The following is a 25,243-nucleotide window of genomic DNA, read 5'->3' as shown; positions in this document are numbered from 1 at the left end:
TATAGCTTCTTATCTCCAAGGCTCTCAATGGACTTTAGCAAATATTATTTGAGACTCACATTTATAAAAGTAGGTAACTGAGGCTGTGTTCTGTTAATAATATTGCAGGGAGGGGATACTGAATAAATCTGGGTTCTTGACAGAATTTCAGTATAATTAGTAGGCATGAGGGAACCTGATTCATTTTTGATAACAAGCAATTTCCAATCATTACAACTTGTATAATAGAGGTTGTATTGTATGACCATGTTGCAGAAGTCTCAGAGGGGTAGCAGTGTTAGTCTGTAACCTTAAAAACAATTAGTAGTCCTGTGGCACCTTAGGCTGTGTCAACACATTCTCATTATTTCGGAATAACTGATGTTATTCCAGAATAACAAATAGCGTGACTACACAGCAAGCCATTATTTTGAAATAATGGTGAGCCAGAGGATGTCTTACCCTGACTCCTGTAACCCTCATTTCACAAGGAATAAGAGAAGTCGAAGGAAGAGTGTTTTTCCTTTAACTTCCTGCAGTGTACACAGAGCCAAAAGCCGAATTAAGCTATTGCAACTTAAGCTATGCAATTGACGAAGCTCAAGCGGCATAGCTTATTTTGACTTTTGCTCTTAGAGACTAACAAAAAATTATCATCTATTTATCTATCTATATATGTGTGTAGTTGAAAGAAGAGCGCTCTTCCTTCAACTTCCCTTACTCCTTGTGAAATGAGGGTTACCATGAGTCAGAATAAGAAGTTCTCCAGCGCCACGTTATTTTGAAATAAAGGCTTGTAGTGTAGACATGCACTATGTTATTTTAGAATAATGTCAGTTACTCTGAAATAATGCTGCTGTGTAGACATATCCTAAGGTGCCACGGGACTACATGTTGTCTTTCATATTCCAAAAGGCAGAGACAGAGTAGAGTGAAGTGCCCCAGCTCACTTAACAAATCACTTTCTAAGAAGTCAGAGGTCCTCTTCACACCCATGCCATGGTCTCAGCACTAGATGGTGTTGCCATCACCATGGTGGTTTCCTACAATTGTCAAAAGAGGGCTATTTTTATTTTACCAACACATTTTCTAATTTTTTAAAATAATATTTTCCAGTACGTCTGCATAGAAGGAACTCCCCACAGCCAAGCAGGGAAACTGAGCACAAGGGAAACAGCCACTGAAGCGCTTGCCCCTACGATCCGAGCACTCAGAGCAGAACACAGGGACGCGAACTACACCGGCCAACTGTGCAGAGTCTACGTCACGGAAAACCCGCTCGGACGCCCCCTAGCCTCATGCGCACAGAAGACGGGAGGGGGGAGAGCGGAGCAGAAGGCTGCAGGCAACCTTAGCTCCGCCCCTTTCTGACTCCCCGTGAACTGTCACCTCCTCTTGTTTTGAAGGTGCGCGTGGTTGTCTCTGATTGGCCACTGCCCAGGGCCCCGCCTCCTGTAGTCCCAGACCCCGAAGCGGGTTAGAAAGAGCGGCCGATTGGACTCGACTTCCCAGAGTGCTTTGCGCGGCAGAAGGCGGTTGTGCGAGGCGGCAGGACCGGGCCGGCGCGTACGGGAGCGCGGCTGAGGCGAGCGTGGCGGAGCCTTCGCCTGACAGGTGCCCGGCAGCAGCAGCGCGGAGAGTGTCAGTTGGTCCCTGCGACCCCCCCCCCTCCGCGTCCATCCCTCTTCCGGGGCCGCGCGGCGGAGCGGGGCGCGCCCCCCCCTAGGGTGGCGGGGCCAGGTCGGAGCAGCATGAGCAGCGGCCGCGGAGCCGCCCGGAGAACAGCGGCGGGGACGGGGCTGGCGGTGCGGCTCCTGCTGCTGGGCGGCATCTGGACTCCCGTGGAGGCCCAGGTGAGAGGCGGGCCCCGAGAGGGGACGGCGGCTCCCGGTGTGGGGTGGGGGGGGGGGGAGAGGAGGGGCTGCCTCGGAGGAGGACGGGGGCTCCGGCGGGCCGCGGGCGCTCCTCCCTCGGCCACTCTGCAGCCGGGCTACCGGCTCACGTGCGGGCAGCGTTGTCTCTCTGTTGGGCGCTGCAGCCCGCTCCCGCTGGCCCAAAGAGGGGGCTTGCTGCAGATATTCGGCAGCTTGCGGGGCCACGCGCTACCTGCTCCTGTTCCTTTCCACTCGCTGCCTTTTGCTCGCAGGGGAAGTTGGATTGAGACGCTCTTTTGGTCGCATCTGCGCACAGTAATTGAGCAGCTGGTTAATGTCGCTGACTTGTAAACGTGCCGGGGGGGGGGGGAGCGGGGGAAGCGGTATGAAAATATGAATGCTCAGAGAAGTTCTCTGTTTCAGGATATAATCATACTTTCTGCAAAGTTGCAGGCATTAAGTAGAGGGGTTGCTTCATTCAGGAAGCAGTGCTTTGTATATCTACTGCAAATTTCACCCTTAATAATCCCAGGGTGCTTCACAAAATATGGCTTGTATCATGCCATTCATTTTTATGCAAAACTCTTGACTTCAAGAGGACAGTTAATGGGAGGTAATGTGGTCTGTTGGTGATACTTAAGGACCTGGGAGTTAGGAGACATGGGTTCTATTCCCCACTCTGTTACTGAGCTGACTGCTGTATGTCCAACATCACCAAAGAACTTGTGCTGGTGAAGGTAATGCTTACTTTTTCTTTTTAAGTGTCTTGAGAAACAGAGAGCTTCAAATTCCAAAAATATGATGCAACTTAAGTGGAGAATCTCTTATTTTTATTCATCAGAATGAAACACATATATCTAATATAGCAGCTGTGATGGAGGGTGGGGGACTGGGGAGAGGCAGGTGAAGCTTTGGCCAAAGAGGCTAGGGGAAACATAGGGAATCCTTAACATCCATATAGAGCAAGTAGATTCTTGTTGTCTCTTAGTACTTTTAAATATATATTTACACTTTTAAGCTTTTCATACCCTAAGGCAGGTTTCAGAGTAAGTGACCATCCAAGGGACTGTCAACAAGTAAGATTACCTTTTATTTAAGAGAAGCAAAGTACTCCAGCCAGGCAAATTCAGTTAGGAAGTAAGGTGCATGTTTTTAAGTGAGAGTGATTGACAATTGGAACAAGCTCCTTGGAGAAGTGGTGAATTTTGTTACTGGTACACTCAAACTATAATTAACAGCGGATTCCTTTTTGAAAGTTGGTTCTGGTCAAACATGAGTTAGTAGGCTCAATACTGGGTGAAATTTAATGGTATCTGATATATAGGAGGTCAGAGCACATGATCTGATGACTTCTTTTGGCCTTAAACTCCATGAATCTGTGAAAATTGTTGGACATGTCGTGGGATATATTATGTGATCCATCCATATCCAAATTCAATTGCCTTTAAATCACTTATGTGGGGGAGATGCTAACTTTTTTTCTGGTGAGCCCTTAATGCTGGCATGATAAATATGAATGCAGGTTTCATTGTGTTTTATCCATAAACTGTGAGGGATATTAATTTATTTTAAAACAAAGGCTTATATATAGCCGTGGTTCAAATTCTAGATATCTGTTGTACCCTAGTTCTTTAAAATGTTGTGCCGACTATTTTTCTTTCTCTCATTTTGCAAGGAGCAAAACAAGGCATCCCAGTTGGCTTTCTAATGATGATGCATGTTTAAGCAATTAAAATACAGCCACCTGATAACATACCTTTTTAAGATTGTAAAGGTGCTAAAAATGTTACTACGTTCATGTAAAACATACAAACTCTGAATAGAATACAACATAACAAACGTAGAAATAAATTTTTCTGCAAATTCCATATTTTAAATGCATATGACTTGGAATTTAAATAATGTTTAAAATTTTTAATAACAAATTTACTTACTGGAAAACAAGTTAGAGAATTAACAGATTATGGGCTACACGGGATGTTATATATGCAGCAATCGTTTTAACTGAATACACTTTATGGAGACAAAAGATTGTGAGTTAGTCACTTTTATCCATATTATACAAATAAAATTAAAAGTAGCAATTAGTGTTTTTCAGTTTGAGCCTTGTAGTTAGACAGTGATGAGAATTATACATGTTGTGGTTATATTTTACTGGTCTGTTTGCCACTTCCTATAACACACATGAATGTAACAGTTACAATTGCAAAATAAATATCAACATTAATAATTTAAGTGCTTTGTTACATTATCTAGAAGCGTCTCATGTTTCTCATTAGTTTTATATATTAAAAAAAACCTGAAACCATACTTTCCAGGGTAGCAAGTAGAATATTTAATGAGTTATTGTAGGTGTAATTTTTATAAATAGACTTTTTAAAACAGTTTTATGAATCTGTTAGCACTATACATGTTTTCATTAAACTGTTACATTCCTATTGAGTCCAAGTCCTTTCCTCCAAAAGCAGAAATTAGTTACAGTACCGAAAGTAAAAGTACTACATGAGAAGCAGAAAAATGCTATGAGCCAAATTTGTCTGTGGCATAAATTGATGCAACTCCATTAAAACCACTGGAGGTATGATAACTTATACCAGGGCCACATTTGGCTCTATACCTATCAAGTGAACTAAACAGTCTATTTTGATTGTCAGGGGTCAGTGGGAGGAAAAAAAATCCAACACAAATAATGAAAAGTAATAGGCTTTAAATAGTACTTATTCCAATAATGTTTTAACGTAGGACCTTTTAAAATGTAATTCTTTTCCTGACAGCATAGTAAGGAGGGACTCCGGAGGGGGGCAGCCCATGTGCGCCTGGGATGCCCCGCCGCCGGCTTCCCCCGAGGCTTTCAAAGCCGCGGAGGGGCTCCGGCGGGGGGGCAGCCCATGCGCGCCTGGGATGCCCCGCCGCCGGCTTCCCCCGAGGCTTTCAAAGCCGCGGAGGGGCTGCGGCGGGGGGGCAGCCCATGCGCGCCTGGGATGCCCCCCCGCCGGCTTCCCCCTGAGGCTTTCAAAGCCGCGGAGGGGTTCCGGCGGCGGGGCATCCGGCGTACAAGACGACCCCCGATTTTTGGGGGATGTTTTTTTAACTTCAGAGGTCGTTTTGTACGCCGGAATATATGGTAAATGTAGTTTGATTCTCTAACGTACTACCTGAAAGTTATGGTACAAACTTCTGTGAATCCTGTTTTCATCATCAGGTGCTGGAAAGCTAACCTGTCAAAGACGCAGTTTTCAATAACTTGCCATTTTTTAGTTTGTTTTTAATAAAAGGGCAGTAGCCCCCCCTTTTTTGGGGGCTAGGTTTTTGTCTTGAGTTATCACGTCTACATCTTGCACTGCAATAGGTAACTTGAGCTTTTTTTAAAGCTCCCTGTTCAATTATGTAATGCCTGAAGTACAAATTAAAAACTTTCAGAAGTATTCATGGGGGAAGTCCAAATGAAATGCCTCCTTTCCCTCCCTCCCCCCCCTTCCTTGAGTCCAGAAATGGATTGCTCAGAGAATTGTTACTCTGGACCCATTTCAGTAAAAACATTCCAGTTAGGCACATCCTTAAGTCTGTTGAAGAAAGTTCATAATAAAAAATATTTAGGTTTTGTATTTTATAACTCTTTTCAGTAAAAGATAATGTCTGCATGAAATGAAGGTTTGTGTCACAGTAAAGAGTTAATATAAAGGTGAAAAAATTATTTCACATATCTTACGCTTAGTGATCTGCAAAGAAAGAATATGTTTTTCAAGAGAAGCTAGTCTTTGAAAGGGGTATTTTATTTGGGGCTTTTTTTCTTTTTCACAATATTAGGATTAGAAAGTCTGATTTTTGTCGTTTTGCTGGAGCTCTTGGTGGTCCTGTATATGGACCATGAGCGATCTTAATCACTATATGGACTCAAACAAAGCCATTTCTTTCCTGTTTGTTCAGACATTGAAGCTGTTTTGTTTTAAGGAGCCTAAGTAAGTTATTCTTCTCAGGTTTGACTTGACAAGAGGCATGGGCCGTGTCTTGGGTGGCAGAGCTGGGGCTGAGGGCTTGCCTCTCCTAGCCCTAGGTTCACCCACCACCACCCATGTTTAAACTCAATGTCTACACTGCAGACTTCTTGCACAAGAACTGTTTTGCGCAAGAGTTTCTGCACACAAATTCTTGTGCAAGAGCGCGTCCACGCTGCCATGTGCTTTTGCGCAAGAGCGTCCATGGCAGTGTGGGCGCTCTCTTGAGCAAGAAAGCTCTGATGGCCATTTTAGTCATAGGAGTTCCTTGCACAAGAAACCTCTGTTGCCTGTCCACACTGCCTTCTTGCACAAGAAGGCTTATTCCTCGTGGGGAGAGGAATAAATAACTCTTGTGCAAGAAGCCCTCTTTTCTGATGCTTTACTGTAAATTTACTTGTGCAAGAATGCGCGTGCAGTGTAGACGCTCTGCAAGTTTTTGTGCAAGAATGGTAATTCTTGTGCAAAAAGCCTGTAGAGTAGATGTAGCCAAAGTGAAGTATTCTAGTTTACAAGATAATGCAATATTTTTATGTACATGAGTGGCTCAGTCTCACAGGTTCGTAAACAATTCCTGTGCCCATACTAAGCATCTCAGAAAATTGTCCTATCATAGTGTATCCTCCTGGTTTGGGAAATGTAGACCTTTCAGGCTGCCATATGTCCATAGTTGCTACATTAGAATAGTATTGCATCACAAATTAGCTGCTTGCACAAATTAAGAGTAGCTGTTAAATTAATTGGTTTCAGCAAGTGTTTAACCAACTCGTAATAAATTTAAATAGTTAACTGTATTATAATTATGTATGCTTATCGTAACTTCTTTTCACCTTTCTTAAGAAAAATCCTCTAATTTTTGTTTAACAAATATTTTTACTACCTTTAATCTTGTTTAATAAAGCAATATAATATATTTTGTTTCTTGTAGCTCACTGGAGTGTTGGATGACTGCTTGTGTGATATAGAAAGCATTGATAACTTCAACACTTACAAGATCTTCCCTAAAATACAGAAACTGCAAGAACGGGACTACTTCAGATATTACAAGGTATAGTAAGAATGGCACTTTTGGACATAGCTATCCAATGAAAACCTACAGAGTATTTGATCTATGGACTAGCATTGTCCTGATTTTCTTTTTTCTGAAATTTGATGAATTTCTTTCTTAGCAGCCCAAAATTCCCTTTTATCCCTTAATAGTGTTTAGTTGTTTGATTGAAAATTATACTAATGTTACCTATGGTATATGCCACCTGTGGTATGTGCCATAAACTAATGTTGTCTGTGGTATATACATGGCTGAATACAGGAGTAAATCACTAAAAATGAAGTCCAATGGACAAATGATTTTTTTACAGTTAAATATTTTTGAATACCTATGTGTAAAAACTGAAATGACATACAGGCAGTCCCCGGGTTACGCGGATTCGATTTACATCAGATCCGTACTTACGAATGGGGCTTTTCTCGCCCCGGAGGACGCGGGCGGCGGGGACCGCCCAGACGCACCGCGGTCCCACCGCCCGCGTCCTACGGGGCGAGAAAAGCTGCTCCGCATCTCCCTGGTCTGCTGGGGGGCCCTTCCCCCCAGCAGACCAGGGAGACGCGGAGCAAAGCCACGGAGGGCGCGGGCGGCGGGACCACCCAGAGGGGACCTACCCGGCTGCACCCCAGCTGCTCTACCCCAGGTGTCCCCAAGTCAGCTGCTGCTGAAACTGATCAGCGGCTGATTCCAGGAAGCCCGGGGCAGAGAAACTCTGCCTCTGGCTTCCTGTAGTCAGCCGCTAGTCAGTTTCAGCAGCGGCTGAATCTGGACGCCAGTTCCGACTTACGTACAAATTCAACTTAAGAACAAACCTACAGTCCCTATCTTGCATGTAACCCGGGGACTTCCTGTACTTACTTTCCAATAGTTGACAGCGCTTGTTTCTTGGCAAGTCATCAGGTCTCAATCTTCATCATATTATTACCTTCTTTACTCAATGCCATCTAGATAACTGATAACCTCTTTGGTTTTATTCCTTTTAAAAAGAGATAGGAATCTCAATTTTCAAATAGTGAGAAATTAATTATTTATTCTATCGTGGACATTTTGTTTCCATAATTACGCTTGTATTCGATGATGATCAAAAGTACAAGATTTTAGAGCATGAGCTTGACCTGTTTTATTAAATATCTTCCATGTATTGGTTGTAGAAAAAGTTAATACAGTAAAACTCCAGTGGTCCGGCATCCAGTGGTCCGGTACGTCTGATGGTCCGGCACCAACTATAACCCGGATGTGCTCCAGCAGCTGCTTCAAGTTGTTAGTCAATTACACTAACTGCGGCTGGATCTGCAGGCGACAGACTTGCAATTTATCTTTGCTCTGTCTATTGCCTCTGGGGAGGGGGAGGGGGAGGGGAAGGGGAGAGGAAGGGAAGGGGACGGAGGTCAGCAGCAGGGGCGCCAAACTCTCCGCCATGTTGCAGGGTAGTGGAGAGGGAGCAAGAGGCAGGCAGCTGCTTGAGGAATTTCTAGTCAATTACACTGCCCCGGGTTGGATCCACAGCCGACAGGCTCTCAGTCTACCTTTCCTCTCTACTGCCTGGGGTAGGGGTTGGCGGGCGGGGGGGTGCTGAACCCTCCCTCCTGTTGCAGGGAGGCAAAGCCTGCGAGCGGCGGAAGGGAAGAGGCGGCGAGAAGCAGGCAGCTGCATTCAGGAAGTTCTAGTCAGTTACACTTACTCCAGCTGGATTCACAGCCGATAGGCTCTCAGTCTACCTTTCCTCTCTACTGCCCAGAGGGGGGCCAGGAGAGGGTAGGGTTCAGCGGGGGTGAGCTGAACCCTCCCTCCTCTTTCAGGGAGGCAAAGCCTGCAAGTGGCAGAACAAGAGAGGGAGGGAGAGGCAGGCAGCTGTTTCAAGAAGTTCTAATCAATTACACTGCCCCGGCAACAGGCTCGCAATCTACCTTTCCTCTCTACTGCCTAAGGGGGAACGGGTAGATCCGTAGGTGACAGGCTGCTGCTGAAACTCACAAGGGAGGGGAGATGATCTCTTGTGAGTTTCAACAGCAGCCTGTCACCTGCGGATCTACCGGTTCCCTCCGTCCCCCTCCCCCTTAGGCAGTAGAGAGGAAAGGTAGATTGAGAGCCTGTTGCCGGGGCAGTGTAATTGATTAGAACTTCTTGAAACAGCTGCCTGCCTCTCCCTCCCTGTCTGGTTCTGCTGCTTGCAGGCTTTGCCTCCCTGCAGCAGGAGGGAGGATTTGGCACACCCCCTCCCCCACTGATCCCTACCTTCCTTTGCCCCCCCTCCTCCAGGCAGTAGAGAGGAAAGGTAGATCGAGAGCCTTTCGGCTGTGGATCCAGCCGGAGTAAGTGTAACTGACTAGAGCTTCCTGAATGCAGCTGCCTGCCTCTCACCGCCTTTCCCCTTCCTCCGCTTGCAGGCTTTGCCTCCCTGCAATAGGAGGGAGGGTTCAGCACCCCCGCCCACCCGCCAACCCCCTATCCCTAGCCCCAGGCAGTAGAGGGGAAAGGTAGATTAAGAGCCTGTTGATCCAGCGGCGGCAGTGTAATTGACTAGAACTTCTTGAAGCGGCTGCCTGCCTCTCGCCTCCTCTCTGCTTCCGCAGGTCGCAGGCTTTGCCTTCTTCTAAAATGGCGGAGGGTTTGGCCCTTGCGGCGCTGTTCCCCTGCGACGAGACCCACCCCTGCCAGAGTACCTCCTGATAGTCCGGCATTTCTGATAATCCGGCACCACCTGGACCCCAAAGGTGCCGGATTATCCGAAGTCTACTGTACCTTGGTGGTTGTTGGTTTTTTGTTTTTTTTTTGTACTGAGGGGCAAATTTGAGTGCCCTATTATTATCATAGCAGATGTAGTCAACTTTTTTTTTTATTTCGTGGAGGTGTGTTTAGAATTAGTAATATATTTACAATAGTTCATTATTACGGTAATGGGTAATTTTGTACACTGGTTAAATCTCTCATCATAAAAGTAAGGTACATGAGTTTCTGTTCCAAACATTTTCTCCTGTATTCATTAATGCAATTACTGAATTGGGAGTAAGGGTTTAAAATCCATAATTGTCTAAGCCCAGGTATAGGCAGTTCTAATTGCCATGCTCCAGAGGAGCTAGTTATGCACAATTTAGGTGGTGAAAATGGGACTAACTGCTTGAGCGTATTGTAATTTATTATGGTGCCTTTGGTTGGTCTAATAGAAATGGAACAAACAAATCTAAAATAGCCAAAAGTAACTGTCTAATATAATGAGGCATCCTGTAGCACCTTGAAGACTAAGATTTGTTTGGGTATGAGCTTTGGTGGATAAAACCCACTTTGCATGTACTGCTGTGTCTCATATAAACATTGAAGCCAGGATCTTACATTGAGGGCCTATCTACGTTTTATGTTAGCTTGCACCAAAGAGGTGTGTACTAGTGTGTTGCACACTGACTTGCCTGGGAGGTCCCTACTGGCATGCACTAAAAATTCCCTTATGGACATCTTCAGAGTCTACATGAGCCAGTGAGTGTGCACTTGTATTTACACTTCTCTGTGCAGTTCAACAAGATATACAAGCATTCAGCCTTCTAAAAAAAAAAATGCGCTACAGCACTGCCACTCTGAAAACACATGGCCTCTCTTCATTGCAACAGTTAGGCTGAGTTACTCCATTTGAGTTCTTTCTCTTTACCCTCACTTGAGCTATAGCACTAGAATGACCACAGTGCAAAACACTCCAGCTATTCAGTGATTTGATTAGCAGTCCAGCATAGGGATGTAAGGGTATTGTTGACCTACTCACTCCCCCCCCCCCCCTTGCTTCCTCTGTGTCAGAGACAGCAAGGGGGGAGGGGGAAGCAGTAGCTGGTGCTGGGGGGAGCTGGCTTAAAAGCCGGTTCTCCCCGCTCCCCATCCCACCTCCAGCACTGTCTGTGCAGTGCAAGGGAGAGGGAGGCAAAGTCTCAGTGGTCCCACAGTTGGGGTGAGCTAGGACTGCTTAGTTCCAGTTTGTACCGGCCCCAGAAGATTCCCTTGCTGTAGCTCTGCAGTTTAAATGTTGTAATAGCCGGGGCTCCTATTACATTTAAACTACAGAGCCGCAGCAGGGGTAGTGAGCCTCCCCTTGTCAGCTAAAGGTATATCTATACTTGTACCCTCTTTCATGAGAGGGATGCAAATCACGACATTCGAAATGGCAAATGAAGCCGGGATTTAAATATCCCGTGCTTGATTTGTATAATTGCATTATGGTGCTATTTCAAAATAGCGCTATTTCAAAATAAAACACACTGTGTAGACACATTATTTTGAGAGAGAACCCTTCTCTCAAAATAACTGTTAACCCTTATTCCTCATAAAATGAAGTTTATTTCGAGAGAAGGATTTTCTCTCAAAATAATGTGTCTACACAGCGTGTTTTATTTCGAAATAGTGCCATAACGTGGTTATACAAATGAAGCGTGGGATATTTAAATCCTGGCTTCATTTGTAATTTCAAATGTCTTCATTTTGCATCCCTCTCTTGAAAGAGGGTGTAAGTGTAGACATACACTAATAGAGTAGTCAATGGAAATTCCATCAACTACTTGATTTAGCTGATAATCTGCACTTTAACATCCTGTGTTCAGAATGATGTAGCAGCTGCTTCATCCCCACTGTATTTCTATCTTCAGCATCACCAAACACTTGACCTTCAATCCATAGCCAATAACAGGCTAGCTAGTTGGAATGTAAAGAAATACTTATGCAGAAAAATCTCTTCAAGTTGAGTAATAGGGAGGTTAGTGAGTAAAACTCGTTTGTGGCTATAGTTGACAATGCATTGAAAACAAGTCCTTAGAAAATAAAATAAAATATAGTGTAAGTGCTTCTGACGTTCCCTGAAAACATTTGGCTGAGAACATGACTGTTTTGCAAGGAAACTTTTCGGTGGAAGGGTATAAGCAACTTTTGTACTGGAACATTTTGATTTATTTAAAGAGGATACAAAGCCAATTAAGGAATGTAGAAGTCCAGGCCATTACTTACATGTTAGTAACTTGATAGATACCTGAGTAGTCAACTATATCTTTTATGCTAGAATTGTGACAGGATGTCCAGTAATGTTCTCTAGGGATAACATCAGTCGATCTGATTGTAATGCTAGAGGCTACAAGGATGACCACGAGACTTCTTGATAAATACTTTCTGGCTATTTCTCCCCCATGTAGTGTTTTGTTAATTTGTGTGATTGTATAATACATGTATTTTCAGGTGTCCCTTCTGCAAACATATTAAACATAATAGTTTCTAATGCTTTTTGTCTCTCTTTGGAATGTGGACTATCTCTATACTAGTCTGTTTTTTATGAAATAGTCTGTAGTTTAAGGTTCTTTAGCAGTCTTTTATCTACAGTATCCAACTATACGTGGGAGATGTCCTGGTCAATTATTTGACACCTGCATATTCCTGAGAGTTATTGTTCCAGTATTCTAAAGAGATTTTTGTAACAGGATCCTTTTTGTGGAAATCCAGAATAGAAAACCTCTCTAAACACACCTTTCTGTATTCTTGTCTTTTTTTTTTTTTTTTTTTTTTTTTTTTTTTGTAGTGGGGATTTTGCACTGTATTCTGCTCTTCTACTTTGATCTCAATATGCTTAGCAAAAGAAGACACCACAGAGTTAACTAGATTCTCAAGTTCTGAAGCTTTTTTTTTTTTTTTTTTGCATTGCTCTTCAGGGATGGAGTTTTTAAAAAGGAAGGGAGTACTGAGAATGGGAAAATGCCTGGTAACTTCTGTTAGTTGTTTTAAGGGTTCTGCCTAAATACATCTGTCAGTTACAGTTCACATGACTAAAAATATAGTTGTAATTGCTCTTTTATATTTATTAGCCCAAATGAGTTATTGAAAATAAAATTAAATTGTATTCTGTGCACTACCTGTCTTTTTTTTTTTTTTCACTGAGGAATGAATTACTGATCTACTAGACATAAGTTTAACACTCCAGAGTGTATTCAAGGAATACAGTGTATACACGATTATCTGATATGCAGGGAGGACATGGATTTTATTCATATAATCAGAAGTTCCTATAATCAAAATGACAGAAGTCATTCAGTAGTGAGGTGGTCTCCCCCACAGACAAGGAGGACAGTGACGATGCCTTGCAATCCAAGCCTGGGGTCTCTTTTGTGCTCCTCAATTCTGTGACAGTAGGGTTGTAAAGGACTCCATATGCTAATGCAGGAGCTATTTGGCAGCAAGGTAGACTCCGTATTGTCATTATGGTTATCCTCCTCCTCTTCCACTTCCTCTCTGGCCAGAGCTATCTGCTTTATTAGCCTAACCTCCTTAGTACCCAAATCTCTTCCCATGACCTTGGTAGCATGAATTTCATGCTGGGGAACAAGGAACATAGTCAGGTAATTCAGAGGTAGGTTAATAGAGTTTTGGTTAAGTGGAGGTATAGTATACAACCAAATGGATGAAATTTGTTTTTCTCTTTTAAATCTGTTTAGCATGGGCCATTAGGGGAGGGACCTCCCCTGGTCCAGCAAATCCCCTTGTCTGGGACCAGTCGGGATGCCAGACCAGAGAGGTCCAATCTGTATTCATAAGTAAGGGATATCTTATTCCTCAGTCTATAATGAGGATCAAAATTTTTTTTTCTTTCAGTAAGAAATGCAGTTTGCTTTATTAAGAACGTGAATTGAAACACTGTATTTGCCTTTCTGCTGGGGATGTTAAATTGCGTTTAATCAACTAATGCCAGAGAGGGATCATCCCTGACATAAGCATATGCTTATTGGATAATCAACTAGTGTCTTGACTATTCGCTCCTCCTTCTCCACCTCCCCACTTCCTCCCCCCTCTCCCCTCCACTATTAGAGTCAGCAAGGGGCAGGGAGCAGGAGCCAGTGCTGGGAGGAGCTAGCTTAAAAGCTGGTTTCCCCCAGCACCATCTCCACAGGAGAAGCAGAGGTGTAGTCGGGGACTGGGTGTGTGCCAAGAATCAGCTGTCTTGGCTCATGCTTGGTTTCTCCCCCCAACTGTGCTTTAGCCTTTTAAATGTATTAAGAGCCGTCAGCACAGCACAAGCAGGAGTGACTAGATGCAAGCTGGGACAGCTGATTCCTGGCTTGCGCCAAGTCTCTCCCCTCCCCCCCCCTCCCCCTCAGCTGAGCTTCAGCCTTTTAAATGTATTAAGAACTTGTTGGCTCTTAATATGTTTAAAAGGCAGAGCCGCAGCAGGGTTCGCTCCCAAGCTGGGAGCTGACCCCGCTGCTGATCTGAAGTTCCCCCACCTTATCAACTAGTCAATTAGGGATGTTAAATGGTGTTTAATCAGCTATCTAAAACAATAATTATCAAAGGTTTCTAATGCTATTAAGGAGTGGTTGACTTGTGGTACCTGTGTTCTCTGTACTCATAGTCTACTCGAGGACTTGGGAAATCCAGGATCAGTTCCTTGCTTCTATGCAAACTTCCTGTGTGACAATGGACAACTTACTTAACTGTCTTTGGATACTTAGTTACATTCCATTGAGAGTAATGTGCATGCACTGTGTGTCCAAAGCTGGAGTTTATGAAAATAATATACTGTTTGACAGTCTGCATGTGTCCCTGCATTGCCTTGTAGTTTCACCTGGGTGATAGGGGCCATTAGCATCTCCAGTTCCTTATCACCACTGCATGATATAAATCAGAGCTTCTGTCCTCTTCCCTCTTTTCCTTTGTGGCATGTTTTCCAAAACATGTAAAAAAACTCTTTTTATTCTTGTGCGTAGTTAAGATGTTTTTGTTCTAAATTTTCTAATTTCAAGGTTTTTTGTAGGATTAGAGTTTGGAGTGCTTTGATAGATATTTAAGAAATAGGCAGTGATGGAGCTTTTGTTTTATGAAAAGAACATACTTGGGTTTCATTTCCTGTTGGAAGTCTTCAGAGTCTGCATATAAATGTTAAATTACTTAAAAATAATTCTGACATCAAATATGCTTCTCAGGGTTTTAGCTTAAGTTTAGTATTGAATTTTATTAGGAGGTAATACTGTCTTGCATTATTGGATTAGTTTTGCTGCATTCCAGAAAAGTAGCTGAGTTTTTATAACGTTTGGAGCCTGTGTATTTGACAGCATGATTAAGTCCCTTCCTCTTATCAGTTTCAAAGTGGTACTTCACTATTGCTTAACAAGATGTTAAAGTTGGATAGCACTGGATCTAAATACAGTACGCCAATCCACTGGGTGCCTTTGAGTAGTATATATTCACTGAGGGAACATTTGTACAAACCACATTAAAAAGAAGAGCAAAATGATGAGGTCTTAAAGTATATGTATCAAAGACATAAAAGAGTTAAATGATCACTGTTTGTTTGTTTTTTTTCCTCAGAAATCTGCCATTTTTTAAGCTTCAGGTATTTTGACAATCATGTACAAAGGCTTGAGAATATACTGATTTATTTTTCAATTGGAAATAGTGTTTGATTTCAAAGGTCTAATTTTCAGGGGGCTTGTCTAAATGGGAAAATTTACTGGTATAATTATACTGGTATAATTAAACTGCTAAATTTCTAATCACAAATAAGGTCTGGGGATTGAAGACAAAAGACTTAGTGAGGTAAACAGAGGGCAGGGGCATAGTTTCACTGCTCATCAGTGTGTTTTTTTTGGCTCAATCAAAGGCAAGAAAATGGGTTTTTTTGTTTTAACTTGCATTGTTAAAAAGTATAATATCAGAGTTGAACAGTTCTGAATCTCTTGAGCATTTTTATCATTGTAATATTTCATACTAGAGATGTTAGTGATTAATTGAATAGTCGTGTAACTGCATCAAATTATTGGCTACATGACTGTTTGATCATCTCTGGGGTTGGGGGCCCCCTGCCACCCTGCGCTGCTGCCTCTGATACAGAGCTCCCTGCAGACAGTGCAATGGTGAGCCTGGGCCTGCTGCGGACAGAGGCTGCTCCATAGCGGACAGAGGCTGCTCCCTTCCCCACACTGTTGCCTATGATAGAGGCAGCATTGAAGGAGGGCGCAGGCAGCTCCCGCCTCACACTGGCTCCTGCCTGTCCCCCCCATGGCTGTCTGTGGGAGGCAGCAAGTGGGGGGGGGGGCGTGGCTCCGCAGAGCTGGCACATATATTGGTTCCTGCCGCCGCCACCTCCCGATAGAGAGGCAGTGGCGAGTGGCTTGCATGAGTCCATACACACAAGGAGCTGGCTTAAAAGCTGGCTTCCCGCTCCCACCTCACTTCCTCTTGCTGCCTCTGATAGAGGCAGCAAGGGGGGGATGTGTGTAGTCGATAGATTAACCAATAAGCCCAGGCTTATTGGTTAAATAGAAATATCCCTGTGTAGTGGAATACCCGATTTCATAGCAAATAGCAATCTGTCAGAAAATGCCATTCATGTACACCATTCATCAGTTGACACTACTTCACTACTACTGCTTACACTAGCATAAATTTCATGTGCTTTTATTTTAAGTGTAACCAAGTATTATGCTGTGCTTTGGTAAGTCTTTCTAAATTTCCAAATAAAGTAAGTACATGAGCTCTTTGGTTAAGAAAGCATTAGTATTCTGCTATTTTTGTTGACTATTTCACAATGAATCAGTGAAACAGCTGTTTCTCAGTTTGAATTCTGAAATTATGCTGACATGCTTTGTTTAAACTTGTAATAGTTTCTGACTGGTTTTATCATATACCTGATATATTGGCCTTAATAAAGAAATGCAAACTTAAGTGGATTAAAATCAAGTACTATTTACAGGTAAGAACTTGCTTGTTTTTTAAAGATATTTGTGTTCTGAATGCAAAAACAACCCAAAATCAAAACTCAGTCATAAGTTTTAGAAGGTCAGTTATTGCTACAAAATCTTTTTAAGTACATGGACAAAATTCATTTGTGTGATCTTGGGTATTATAAATTAGGCTGAAGGGGCAATCTTTGTGAAAGAGTTCATTGGTTATCTCTTAATCAATCCTCCCACTTTCAGTATTCATTTCTTGTTAACAATTTTAAAAAGTTTAGACTGTCTAATCATTAGAGTCCTTGTTCTTCACACCAGCACAGTCTTCTTGCTGAAGAATGAAGAGTTTTTTTTTCTAGATCTTCAAGTAGCTCTAAATCAGTTGGCTAATAACATACTTCTCTTCCTGTCTTTTTATTTTTAGGTCAATCTTAAGAGACCATGTCCATTCTGGGCTGATGATGGCCACTGTTCTATCAGAGATTGTCATGTAGAACCTTGTCCTGAGGTATGGATCAAAGTAAAACAAGAAATCCTTATTCTCTCACTTCTTCTATGGTTTATCTCCTGGTGTAAATTAATCGCTTTTTATCTCCCATGCAGATTTTTTTTTTTAAAGATTTTATACTTCAGAACTACTGCAAATGCCAAACTTTTCAATTTCCAAACCTTGAACATGCATAGTTCAGTTAATTCTTCTCATTTAAAGTCATTATTTCCCTTCATAGTAGTCTTATTTCATGACCAACATCATTAGTGAAAAGGGAAAATGATTACTTAAAGCACTATCCAGATGTGTAAGTTAAACAGTTTTACATTCTAGTAATCTTTTGGTTTTACTTAACAATAGTTGATAAAAATGTTCATGAGGAAGTGTGATCAGGCTGTATATCTTTTTAAAATGCTTCAGTTTTTGTTTTAAACTTCTAATAGTTGTGCATTTTTTCCTTTTCTAACAGATGACAGCGTAAAGCATTACATTGATGTGTAAATATTGGTATAAGATAGTTGAGCAGTAGTATATGGAGTGGAATGCATAATTCTTTTTAAGTTATTGATGCAGTACCTTATATCTGTTCTTGTACAAAACTGGCTCAGCTGCTGCAGTGTAGGTTTTATACTTGCATTTTTTTTTATTACAACTTGTTTTCTGCTAATCATCCAGAGATCACCAGGATTGTATATGGGAGAGCAAACATCCCCATTTTATACATAGGGAAACTGAGGGTGACAAAATTTAAGTGGCTTGACCTAGGTCATAGTGAGGAGTTTGTTCAGCCAGGAAAAAAATCCAGGTCTCCTGGCTCCCAGTGAGCTGTACTGTCTCACCCTTAATTGTGAACTATGCTTGGTACTTACCAGATGGTGATGTGAAATAAATAAATCTATATATCTAACTTCTGTGAGATTTTTAACTAGGCTTTGTTGCTTAACTTATGGTATAGACTTTATATGATAAGCAGTTTCATATATGAAACTATAGATTTAACCAGAAGAAAAGAGTATAGACAATTGAACGTACGTGAAACATGGCCAAGTTTAATGTTAAAATATCTCAGAAGGGCAGCTGTGTTAGTATATGTCTTAAAAAATGAGTAGTCCCATAGCACTTTAGAGAAGGGGTGGGCAAAAGGGCCTCTGCAGGCCGGATCCAGTTATGGTTTGGGAGTGGGGAAAAGCATTCAGGGCAGCCCAGGGCCAGTTCAGAAATTTTTGAAGTGGCCCCCGGCCAAAAATGATTGCTCAACCCTGCCTTAGGGTATGTCTACACTACCACCCTAGTTCGAACTAGGGTGGTTAATGTAGTCATTCGAAGTTGCAAATGAAGCCCGGGATTTAAATATCCCGGGCTTCATTTGCATCTTGCCGGGCGCCACCATTTTTAAATCCCTGTTAGTTTGAATTAGGCTATCTACAACGGGGATTTAAAAATGGCGGCGCCCGGCAAGATGCAAATGCAGCCCAGGATATTTAAATCCCGGGCCTCATTTGCATCTTCGAATGACTACATTAACCACCCTAGTTAGAACTAGAGTGGTAGAGTAGACATACCCTTAGAGATTAACCGAAAACACTTATATATATTGTTAGTCTCTAAGGGATGTCTAAACTGCATCCCTCTGTCGAAAAAGGGATGTAAATTAGGCAAATCGAAAGTGCAAATGAAGCAGGGATTTAAATATCCCGTGCTTCATTTGCATAATTGCATCACAGCAGTCTTTCGAAAAAGGGTATTTTGAAAGTGAAACTGCTGTGGGGGAGAACCTCTAGATGGCAGTTTCACTTTCGAAATACCCTTTTTCAAAAGACCGCTGTGATGTGATTATGCAAATGAAGCACGGGATATTTAAATCCCCCACTTCATTTTCACTTTCGATTTGCCTAATTTACATCTTTTTCAACAAAGGGATGTAGTTTAGACCTACCTTAAGATGCCACAGGAGTAGAGATGTAAGTGAGTAGTTGAGTACTCAACTATTTCCCCTTCCCATTGCCTTTGCATGAGAGGCAGCAAGGAAAGGGGGGAAACAGGAGCCAATGCTGAGGGGAGCCACCTTAAAAGCCATTTCCACCCCAGCACCATCTCCTTGGTACTGCCTCCCCTCCTCCCCCATGCTGCTGCCTCTAAGAGGCAGAATTGGGGCTGGAGGAGAGACACGAAGTTGCTACGCCAGCAGCCCCTGTCTGTGGGGGAGGGGCGGTCCCAACAGGGAGCTGGGACCCCCCATGAACAGGGGCTGTTGCTATGAAGCATTTTAAATGCAGAACTGCAGTGGTCCCAGCTCTGTTGTGACTCGTGCTGGTCCGGAACCTATCCCCACTGTGGTTCTGCAGTTTAAATGTAGTAGGAGCTAAGCTGACTGCACACCCAGCTCCTACTACATTTAAACTGCAGAGCTCCTACTACATTAAATCAGAACTCTTATTATGCTTTTGCTTTTTCCTGTGTTTCTAATCTTAAGGCCATTCTGTCCTTCTCACACCAAGCAAGTGTCATGAAAAGCCTCCATACTCATGGGAGCAGCTTTTGGGTCCTAAGCACCTTTTGAAAATCTGGCCGTTTTCTGTGGGGCTCCTTTTGAAAATCTGGGTCAATTATTCCTCAATTTGATGATCAGAATAGTTAGCATTCTTTCATCCAGATACCAAAGCAATCTGCAAACATCGATTAATGAAACGTCATGGAACACCTGAGTGTAAAATCAATAGTAATTGATATTTTTCAGCCCATCACCCTATTGGGTGTTGAAGACAAGTATGCAGTATGTATGTACAGTAGACTTCCGATAATCCGGCACCTTTGGGACCTCGGTGGTGCCAGATTATCGGATATGCCGGAGTATCGGGGGTACTCCGGCGGGGGGCTGTGATGGGTCCGCTGGGACCTGCACTGTGTCCGGGGGGTGAGCAGAGAACGGTGCGGCAAGGGGCGAACCCTCTGCTGTTTTGCATGATGGCGGGGGAAGCCCCGCGCAGCCACCGGCGACAGGCCAGCTGCGGAAACCAAGCTGCGGGCCTGCAAGCAGCAGCAGAGGAGAGCGGGAGAGAGCTAAGTCCCCGAACTTGCCCCGTTCTGGATGCGCTCAGCCCTGTACCGCCGCCGAGAGTTTCCAGGAGGGGAGCGGGCTCCCCACCCTCTAGACTGCAGTAGTTATTGCAGGGAGGTGAGGGGCGGCGCTGCAGGACCAATCCCGCAGCACCCCAGCTGCTCTGCTCTGCCGGTTCCCCAAGTCCGCTGCTCGTCAGTGACAGCAGTGGACTTGGGGAAGTGGCAGAGCAGAGCAGCGGGGATGCTGCCGGGTTGGTCCTGCAGCGCCGCCCCTCACCCCCCTTCTCGGCGATAACTAAACAGTTTGGGGGGTGGGGAGCCCGCTCCCCTCCCGGAAACTCTCAGCGGTGGCGCAGGGCTGAGTGCAGCCCAAACGGGGCAGGTTCGGGGACTTGGCTCTGCTCCGCTGCCACTTGCAGGCCTGTGGCTGTGTTTCCCCAGCTGGCCTGTCTCTGGTGGCTGCGTGGTGCTCTACCACCTTCCTGCAAAATGGCGGAGGGTTTGCCCCTTGCCCTGCTGTTCCCCGCACTCCCTGGCTGGACAAAGTGCGGGTTCCAGCAGACCCGTCTCAGGGGTATAGTCCCCTTCCCCTCTTCTCCCCTTCCCTTTCCCTTTCCCAGCTGCGAGCGCCCATGGGGCTCACAGCAGCTCCAACTGTCCGGCTGGCCGAAACGCTTCCGGGTTCCAGTTGGTGCTGGACCACTGGATGCTGGACAATTGGAGTTTTACTGTGTAACTTATTCTTTTGGAATGTATACACAATAAACTTGAATTCCACCCTTGCTATTGAGTTGAAGGTCATAGTTTGACAGTTGAAAGATAATCTTCTCCAGACTTGCAATAAAAAAATCATATTTGGCAGATATAATTAAGGTTTGTGTTCATATTTGTTGGGGACAAATATTTCCTTCAAACTTCTGTTGTCTTTCTCGAACTGTAGTATAGGGATGAACATTTATTAGACAAATTGATGTGTAAATATGTATGTCTGGTTTCTAATGTTTAATGTTTGCTAGTGTAATCTTAAATTGGTAAAAGAAATTGTCAGTAATAAACTTAGTTATTTCCATTTTTTGACCAGGATAATACAACTGAAATACTTTTAAATAATAGTATCTGTTAACAGTAAAATGGAATGATGGACATCCGAAGTATTAGGTATTGCTCGTTATTCTGCCAGGCAAAAATAAGTATAAAATAATTCATAGAAATAATCGTTCAACTTAGAAGGTGCCAACTGCGTTTAGCTTGTGTTGCAATACAGGGTGAGCTTCTCTAATCTGGCATCTTCTGAACCTGACTGGTACTGAACCAAACAGTTGGCCCATACATTGGAAGTGAGTATTTTCTAGCACCTTTACCAACACTTCCCCTGCTTTACTGGGCTCTTAAAATATATTTAGGGGTCAATTAGAGCTAAATAACAGCACAGAACAGAGAGACAAGATTGGTGGCTGTAAACAAACTTTATGGGACTGTGGGAAACTTGGCCACACCCATAAATGGACATCTGACTAACTAAAATCATTCCGGACTAGAGAGCTTCAACCTCTGCCATAAATTTAGAAAACAGGGAGCTATTCCAGGAATTAAAGGTGTCAACTTGCAGAAAACAGTTAATAGTTTGGTTAACTATGAATCTTACAGGCATTGTGGCATGATCACTTGTGACAGTGCAAAAAGTGTTATTTTGTTTTTTTATTTTTAGAGTAAAGTACCAGTTGGCATTAAAGCTGGAAGTTCTAATAAAGTAAGTAATGTCACTTTATTTTCCAAGCTGTTTTTCTATTTAAATAAATTAAACCCAAAGTTATAAATACTTTGTATAGTTTTTATTGCACACTTTCTTCCTGAGATCAGTGATAAGCTTTATTTTGTAATGTCATCTTGTGTCTGTTTTGCTTATTAAAATCCTTTTGTCTTTTCTGTACTTTGTGTGAAAATTGTGGGTAAATAAAATATTATGCATGTGTATTTTTCTTCGGTATTACAGATTTGCCACAAGTTTTAATCCAACATTCCGTGTTGACAGCATTGAGTCTCAACAGACTTTGTGTTACATCTAGTAAAAGGCAAGTTGGAATGGTGGCTCTGTTACGGAATGTTGTAGGACCATCTGTGGGAATCATAGTTCTTGTAAATACGCTCCTTGTCCTTCCTCAGTTCTGCGGCGCTCTATTGTGAGCTGCCTTATTGGTCCCCAGATATACAGTATGGCAGGGGTTCCAGTATGTTACGGCTACACACAGCCCACAATGATGAACATAATGGAAGAATCTAATCAACAGAATTTCAGGTAAAGGAGCCAGAATGATTTGACTTAAATGATGTGTGCCACCTATTCTGACTGTGTAAATACTGAGCTGTCTCCCTTCTCTCCACATGGTTTTATTTTGAAAATGAGTAACTTTCAGCTTGATGAAGCCACACTCTTTTCTTGCTTTAAAAATCCTACTTTAGCTAGAGAAGAACTAGTAGCTCCATATACACAACACTTGAGACATTTTAAGAGGTCTCACCAAAGTCCCAGATGCTGGCACCTCTTGTCTTTTTCCTGATCAGCTGTTTGTCGGCTCAGCGCGGCAGCCATGTAAATTTAAATGAAGCGGTGATTATTTAAATGGCCGCTTCATTTTACTATGTCTGGTAGCCTAATCTACATGCCTCTGGCGACAGAGGCATGTAGTCTAGACATACCCTTAGACAGCAGCAATGGACTCTTGCTATTTTGGTTGCATAAGCTCCTTATGTACTTGTACCTGTAACTTTCAAATACAAGAAACAATCTAAACAATTTTATGCTCTTCATATGGTGGTAGTTCTGAGGGTACCCTGGAGGAGTAATGGGGTGACTTGCAGTCCTGGGTAGCCTGAGAAGTATCCCAAGTACAGGCCCATATGCAGGAATTTCTGGGGGAGAGGGTGAATTTTTGAAAATGTGGACTGCAATTTTTTAAAATATAAAGGAGTTCAAAATAGTCATGCAATGAGAGTGCATAAGAGAGGTTAATGAAAAATTTGAGTGGAAACAGTGATTGGTAAAATGATTTTTATTCACACACATGTGCGCTCGTGCGCGCGCTCTCTCTCTCTCTCTCTCTCTCTCTCTCTCTCTCTCTCTCTCTCTCGCTGTAGCTCGTGCGACTTGAGTATGAGATTTTAAGTGATGCACAAAGCCAAGCGAAGGCCCAGCAGCCACATAGGTTGCTGCCTCCCAGTGATCCCAGGAAGCTATTTAGTTGCCTGCCCCACGGAAGCAGCTGCAGTCCAGAGAGCAGTGAACCCAAGCTCGCTCCCACCCTAGGAAAAACCTGCATTCCCCCACCAGGCACCTACCTTTACTAGGACACTTTGTGCCCAAATGGTTGCTTCTGCTTTTTCAGCACTGCTCGCTTTGCAGCACTGCGCCCAGAGTGCCCCCAGACCCGCAAAGTGCCTTTAACCAGCACTGTGGTGCAAAGGGAAATTGCCCCTCATTCTAATCCCAACCCTGAGGGGTTTGCTGAGAGCTCCAAAGGAGCAAGCGAGCTAGGACAGGCAGGGGGTAATATGCCTCCTTTCGGACAATGGCTGTGGGAATGTGGGGCCTGCTCCCCAGTGAGCCCACTAGCGCGCTTGGAGCTGGACTCTGCCTTCCTGGGGGAGTTGGGTGTGGCACCCAACCACATGCGCTCCAAGGGGCGGCAGGAACCTGCAACTTAGTGCTCGCTGGCTCCCTACCCCACCGCATGGCAGGCAGGGCTTGGGGGGTGCGTGTGTGGTGGTACCCCAGAGACTGGCTGCTGGGGGTTTTGCTCTTCCCTGGGCCGATTTACAAGGCCACTTCAGTAAAGTAGGCTCTTAATGCCTTTAAAAGGCTGAAGCACAGCAAGGGGACCTGGCGCAAGCCTTAAATGTAAAAGTGTTAGAATGTAGTGGGGGGGCCCGGCGTGAGCTGGGAATCAGCTGTTCTGGCTCACGCCGCGTCTCTCCGCTGCGCTTCTGCTTTTGAAATGTAACAGCTGGCAGGCTCTTAATACATTTTAAAAAGCAGAGACTCCTCATCTGATACTGGGCGTGAGCCACGAATCCGCTGATTCCTGGCTCGTGGCCAGTCGCTGCTATACTCCTGTCTCCCCTGCCACTGTAGAGATGGTGCTGGGGGAACTAGCTTTTAAGGAGGCTTCCCCCCTGCTCCGGCGCCTGCTCCTCTCCCTCTTTGCAGCAAGGCAGGGTAGGGGAGAAGCAACTAGTCCAGCTTTTGCTTACTGTGGCTACGTCTAGACTACATTTCTCCTTCGACAGAGGAATGCAAATGAAGGACTTTAAAATTGCAAATGAAGTGCTGATTTAAAAATTTCACGCCTTGTTTGCATAATGGATTCTGATCACTTTTTCGAGAGGATTTTTTTGGGGAAAAAAAGTGGTCTAGACGCAGTTCTTTCGGGGCGGGGGGGGGGGGAACCCTTTTTTGAAAGGACCCTTATGCCTGAAAAAATTAGACTTACAGGTTCTTTCGAGAGAGGATGTTTTTCCACATCTAGACTGTTTTTTTTTTTCCCAAAAAATTCTCTTGAAAAAGCGATTATACCTATACATCTCATAGAACTGGAAGGGACCTTGAGATCATCAAGTCCAGTCTCCTACCCTCATGGCAGGACCAAATACCATCCCTGACAGATTTTCCCCAGATCCCTAAATGGCCCCCTCAAGGAGTGAACTCACAACTCTGGGTTTAGCAGGCCAATGCTCAAATCACTGAGCTATCCCTCCCCCCCCCCCCCCATAATCGAATTCATTATGCAAATGAAGTGTGAAATTTGTAAATCAGCACTTCATTAGCAATTCCAAAGTCCTTCATTTACATTCCTGTGTTGAAAGACTCACATAGCCTGTGAGTTAAATCTGTTAATTTTCAACTGTAATTCATGCTAAAATTCGACACTCTCTGCGGGGGGGGGGCTGAACAAAGACCCCAACTACCTTACCCATTACAAAGAGAGCTTCCCCAATTATCACCTCTAATACCATTAGCTCACAGACATCTACCTTCCTTCCCGCCCGCATCCGCCTTCTGTTCTGAAATGTGATTTGTCCTTTTCAAATGTATTCATTTTTTTTTAATTGTATCCTTTGGT

The 25,243-nt window shown here is 43.7% G+C and overlaps 1 protein-coding gene across 1 annotated transcript in view; it reads left to right on the top strand.

The window, feature by feature from the left end:
* The first annotated feature begins 1,490 nt into the window (after positions 1-1,490).
* The window catches only part of ERO1B (endoplasmic reticulum oxidoreductase 1 beta), a 50,308-nt gene continuing 26,555 nt past the window's right edge, over positions 1,491-25,243 (top strand). Inside the window, exons 1-4 of the mRNA XM_075924806.2 lie at positions 1,491-1,832; positions 6,777-6,896; positions 17,001-17,084; positions 21,835-21,876. Coding sequence (XP_075780921.1) covers positions 1,731-1,832; positions 6,777-6,896; positions 17,001-17,084; positions 21,835-21,876 — 348 coding nt within the window. The 5' untranslated portion in view covers positions 1,491-1,730. The remainder of the gene's footprint in view (positions 1,833-6,776; positions 6,897-17,000; positions 17,085-21,834; positions 21,877-25,243) is intronic.

This window comes from Pelodiscus sinensis, chromosome 3 (assembly GCF_052426305.1).
Source record: "Pelodiscus sinensis isolate ZL-2025 chromosome 3, ASM5242630v1, whole genome shotgun sequence".
NCBI lineage: Eukaryota > Metazoa > Chordata > Testudines > Trionychidae > Pelodiscus > Pelodiscus sinensis.
The sequence above is the reverse complement of the archived record's forward strand: the minus strand, read 5'-3'. Positions and strand labels throughout refer to the sequence as shown.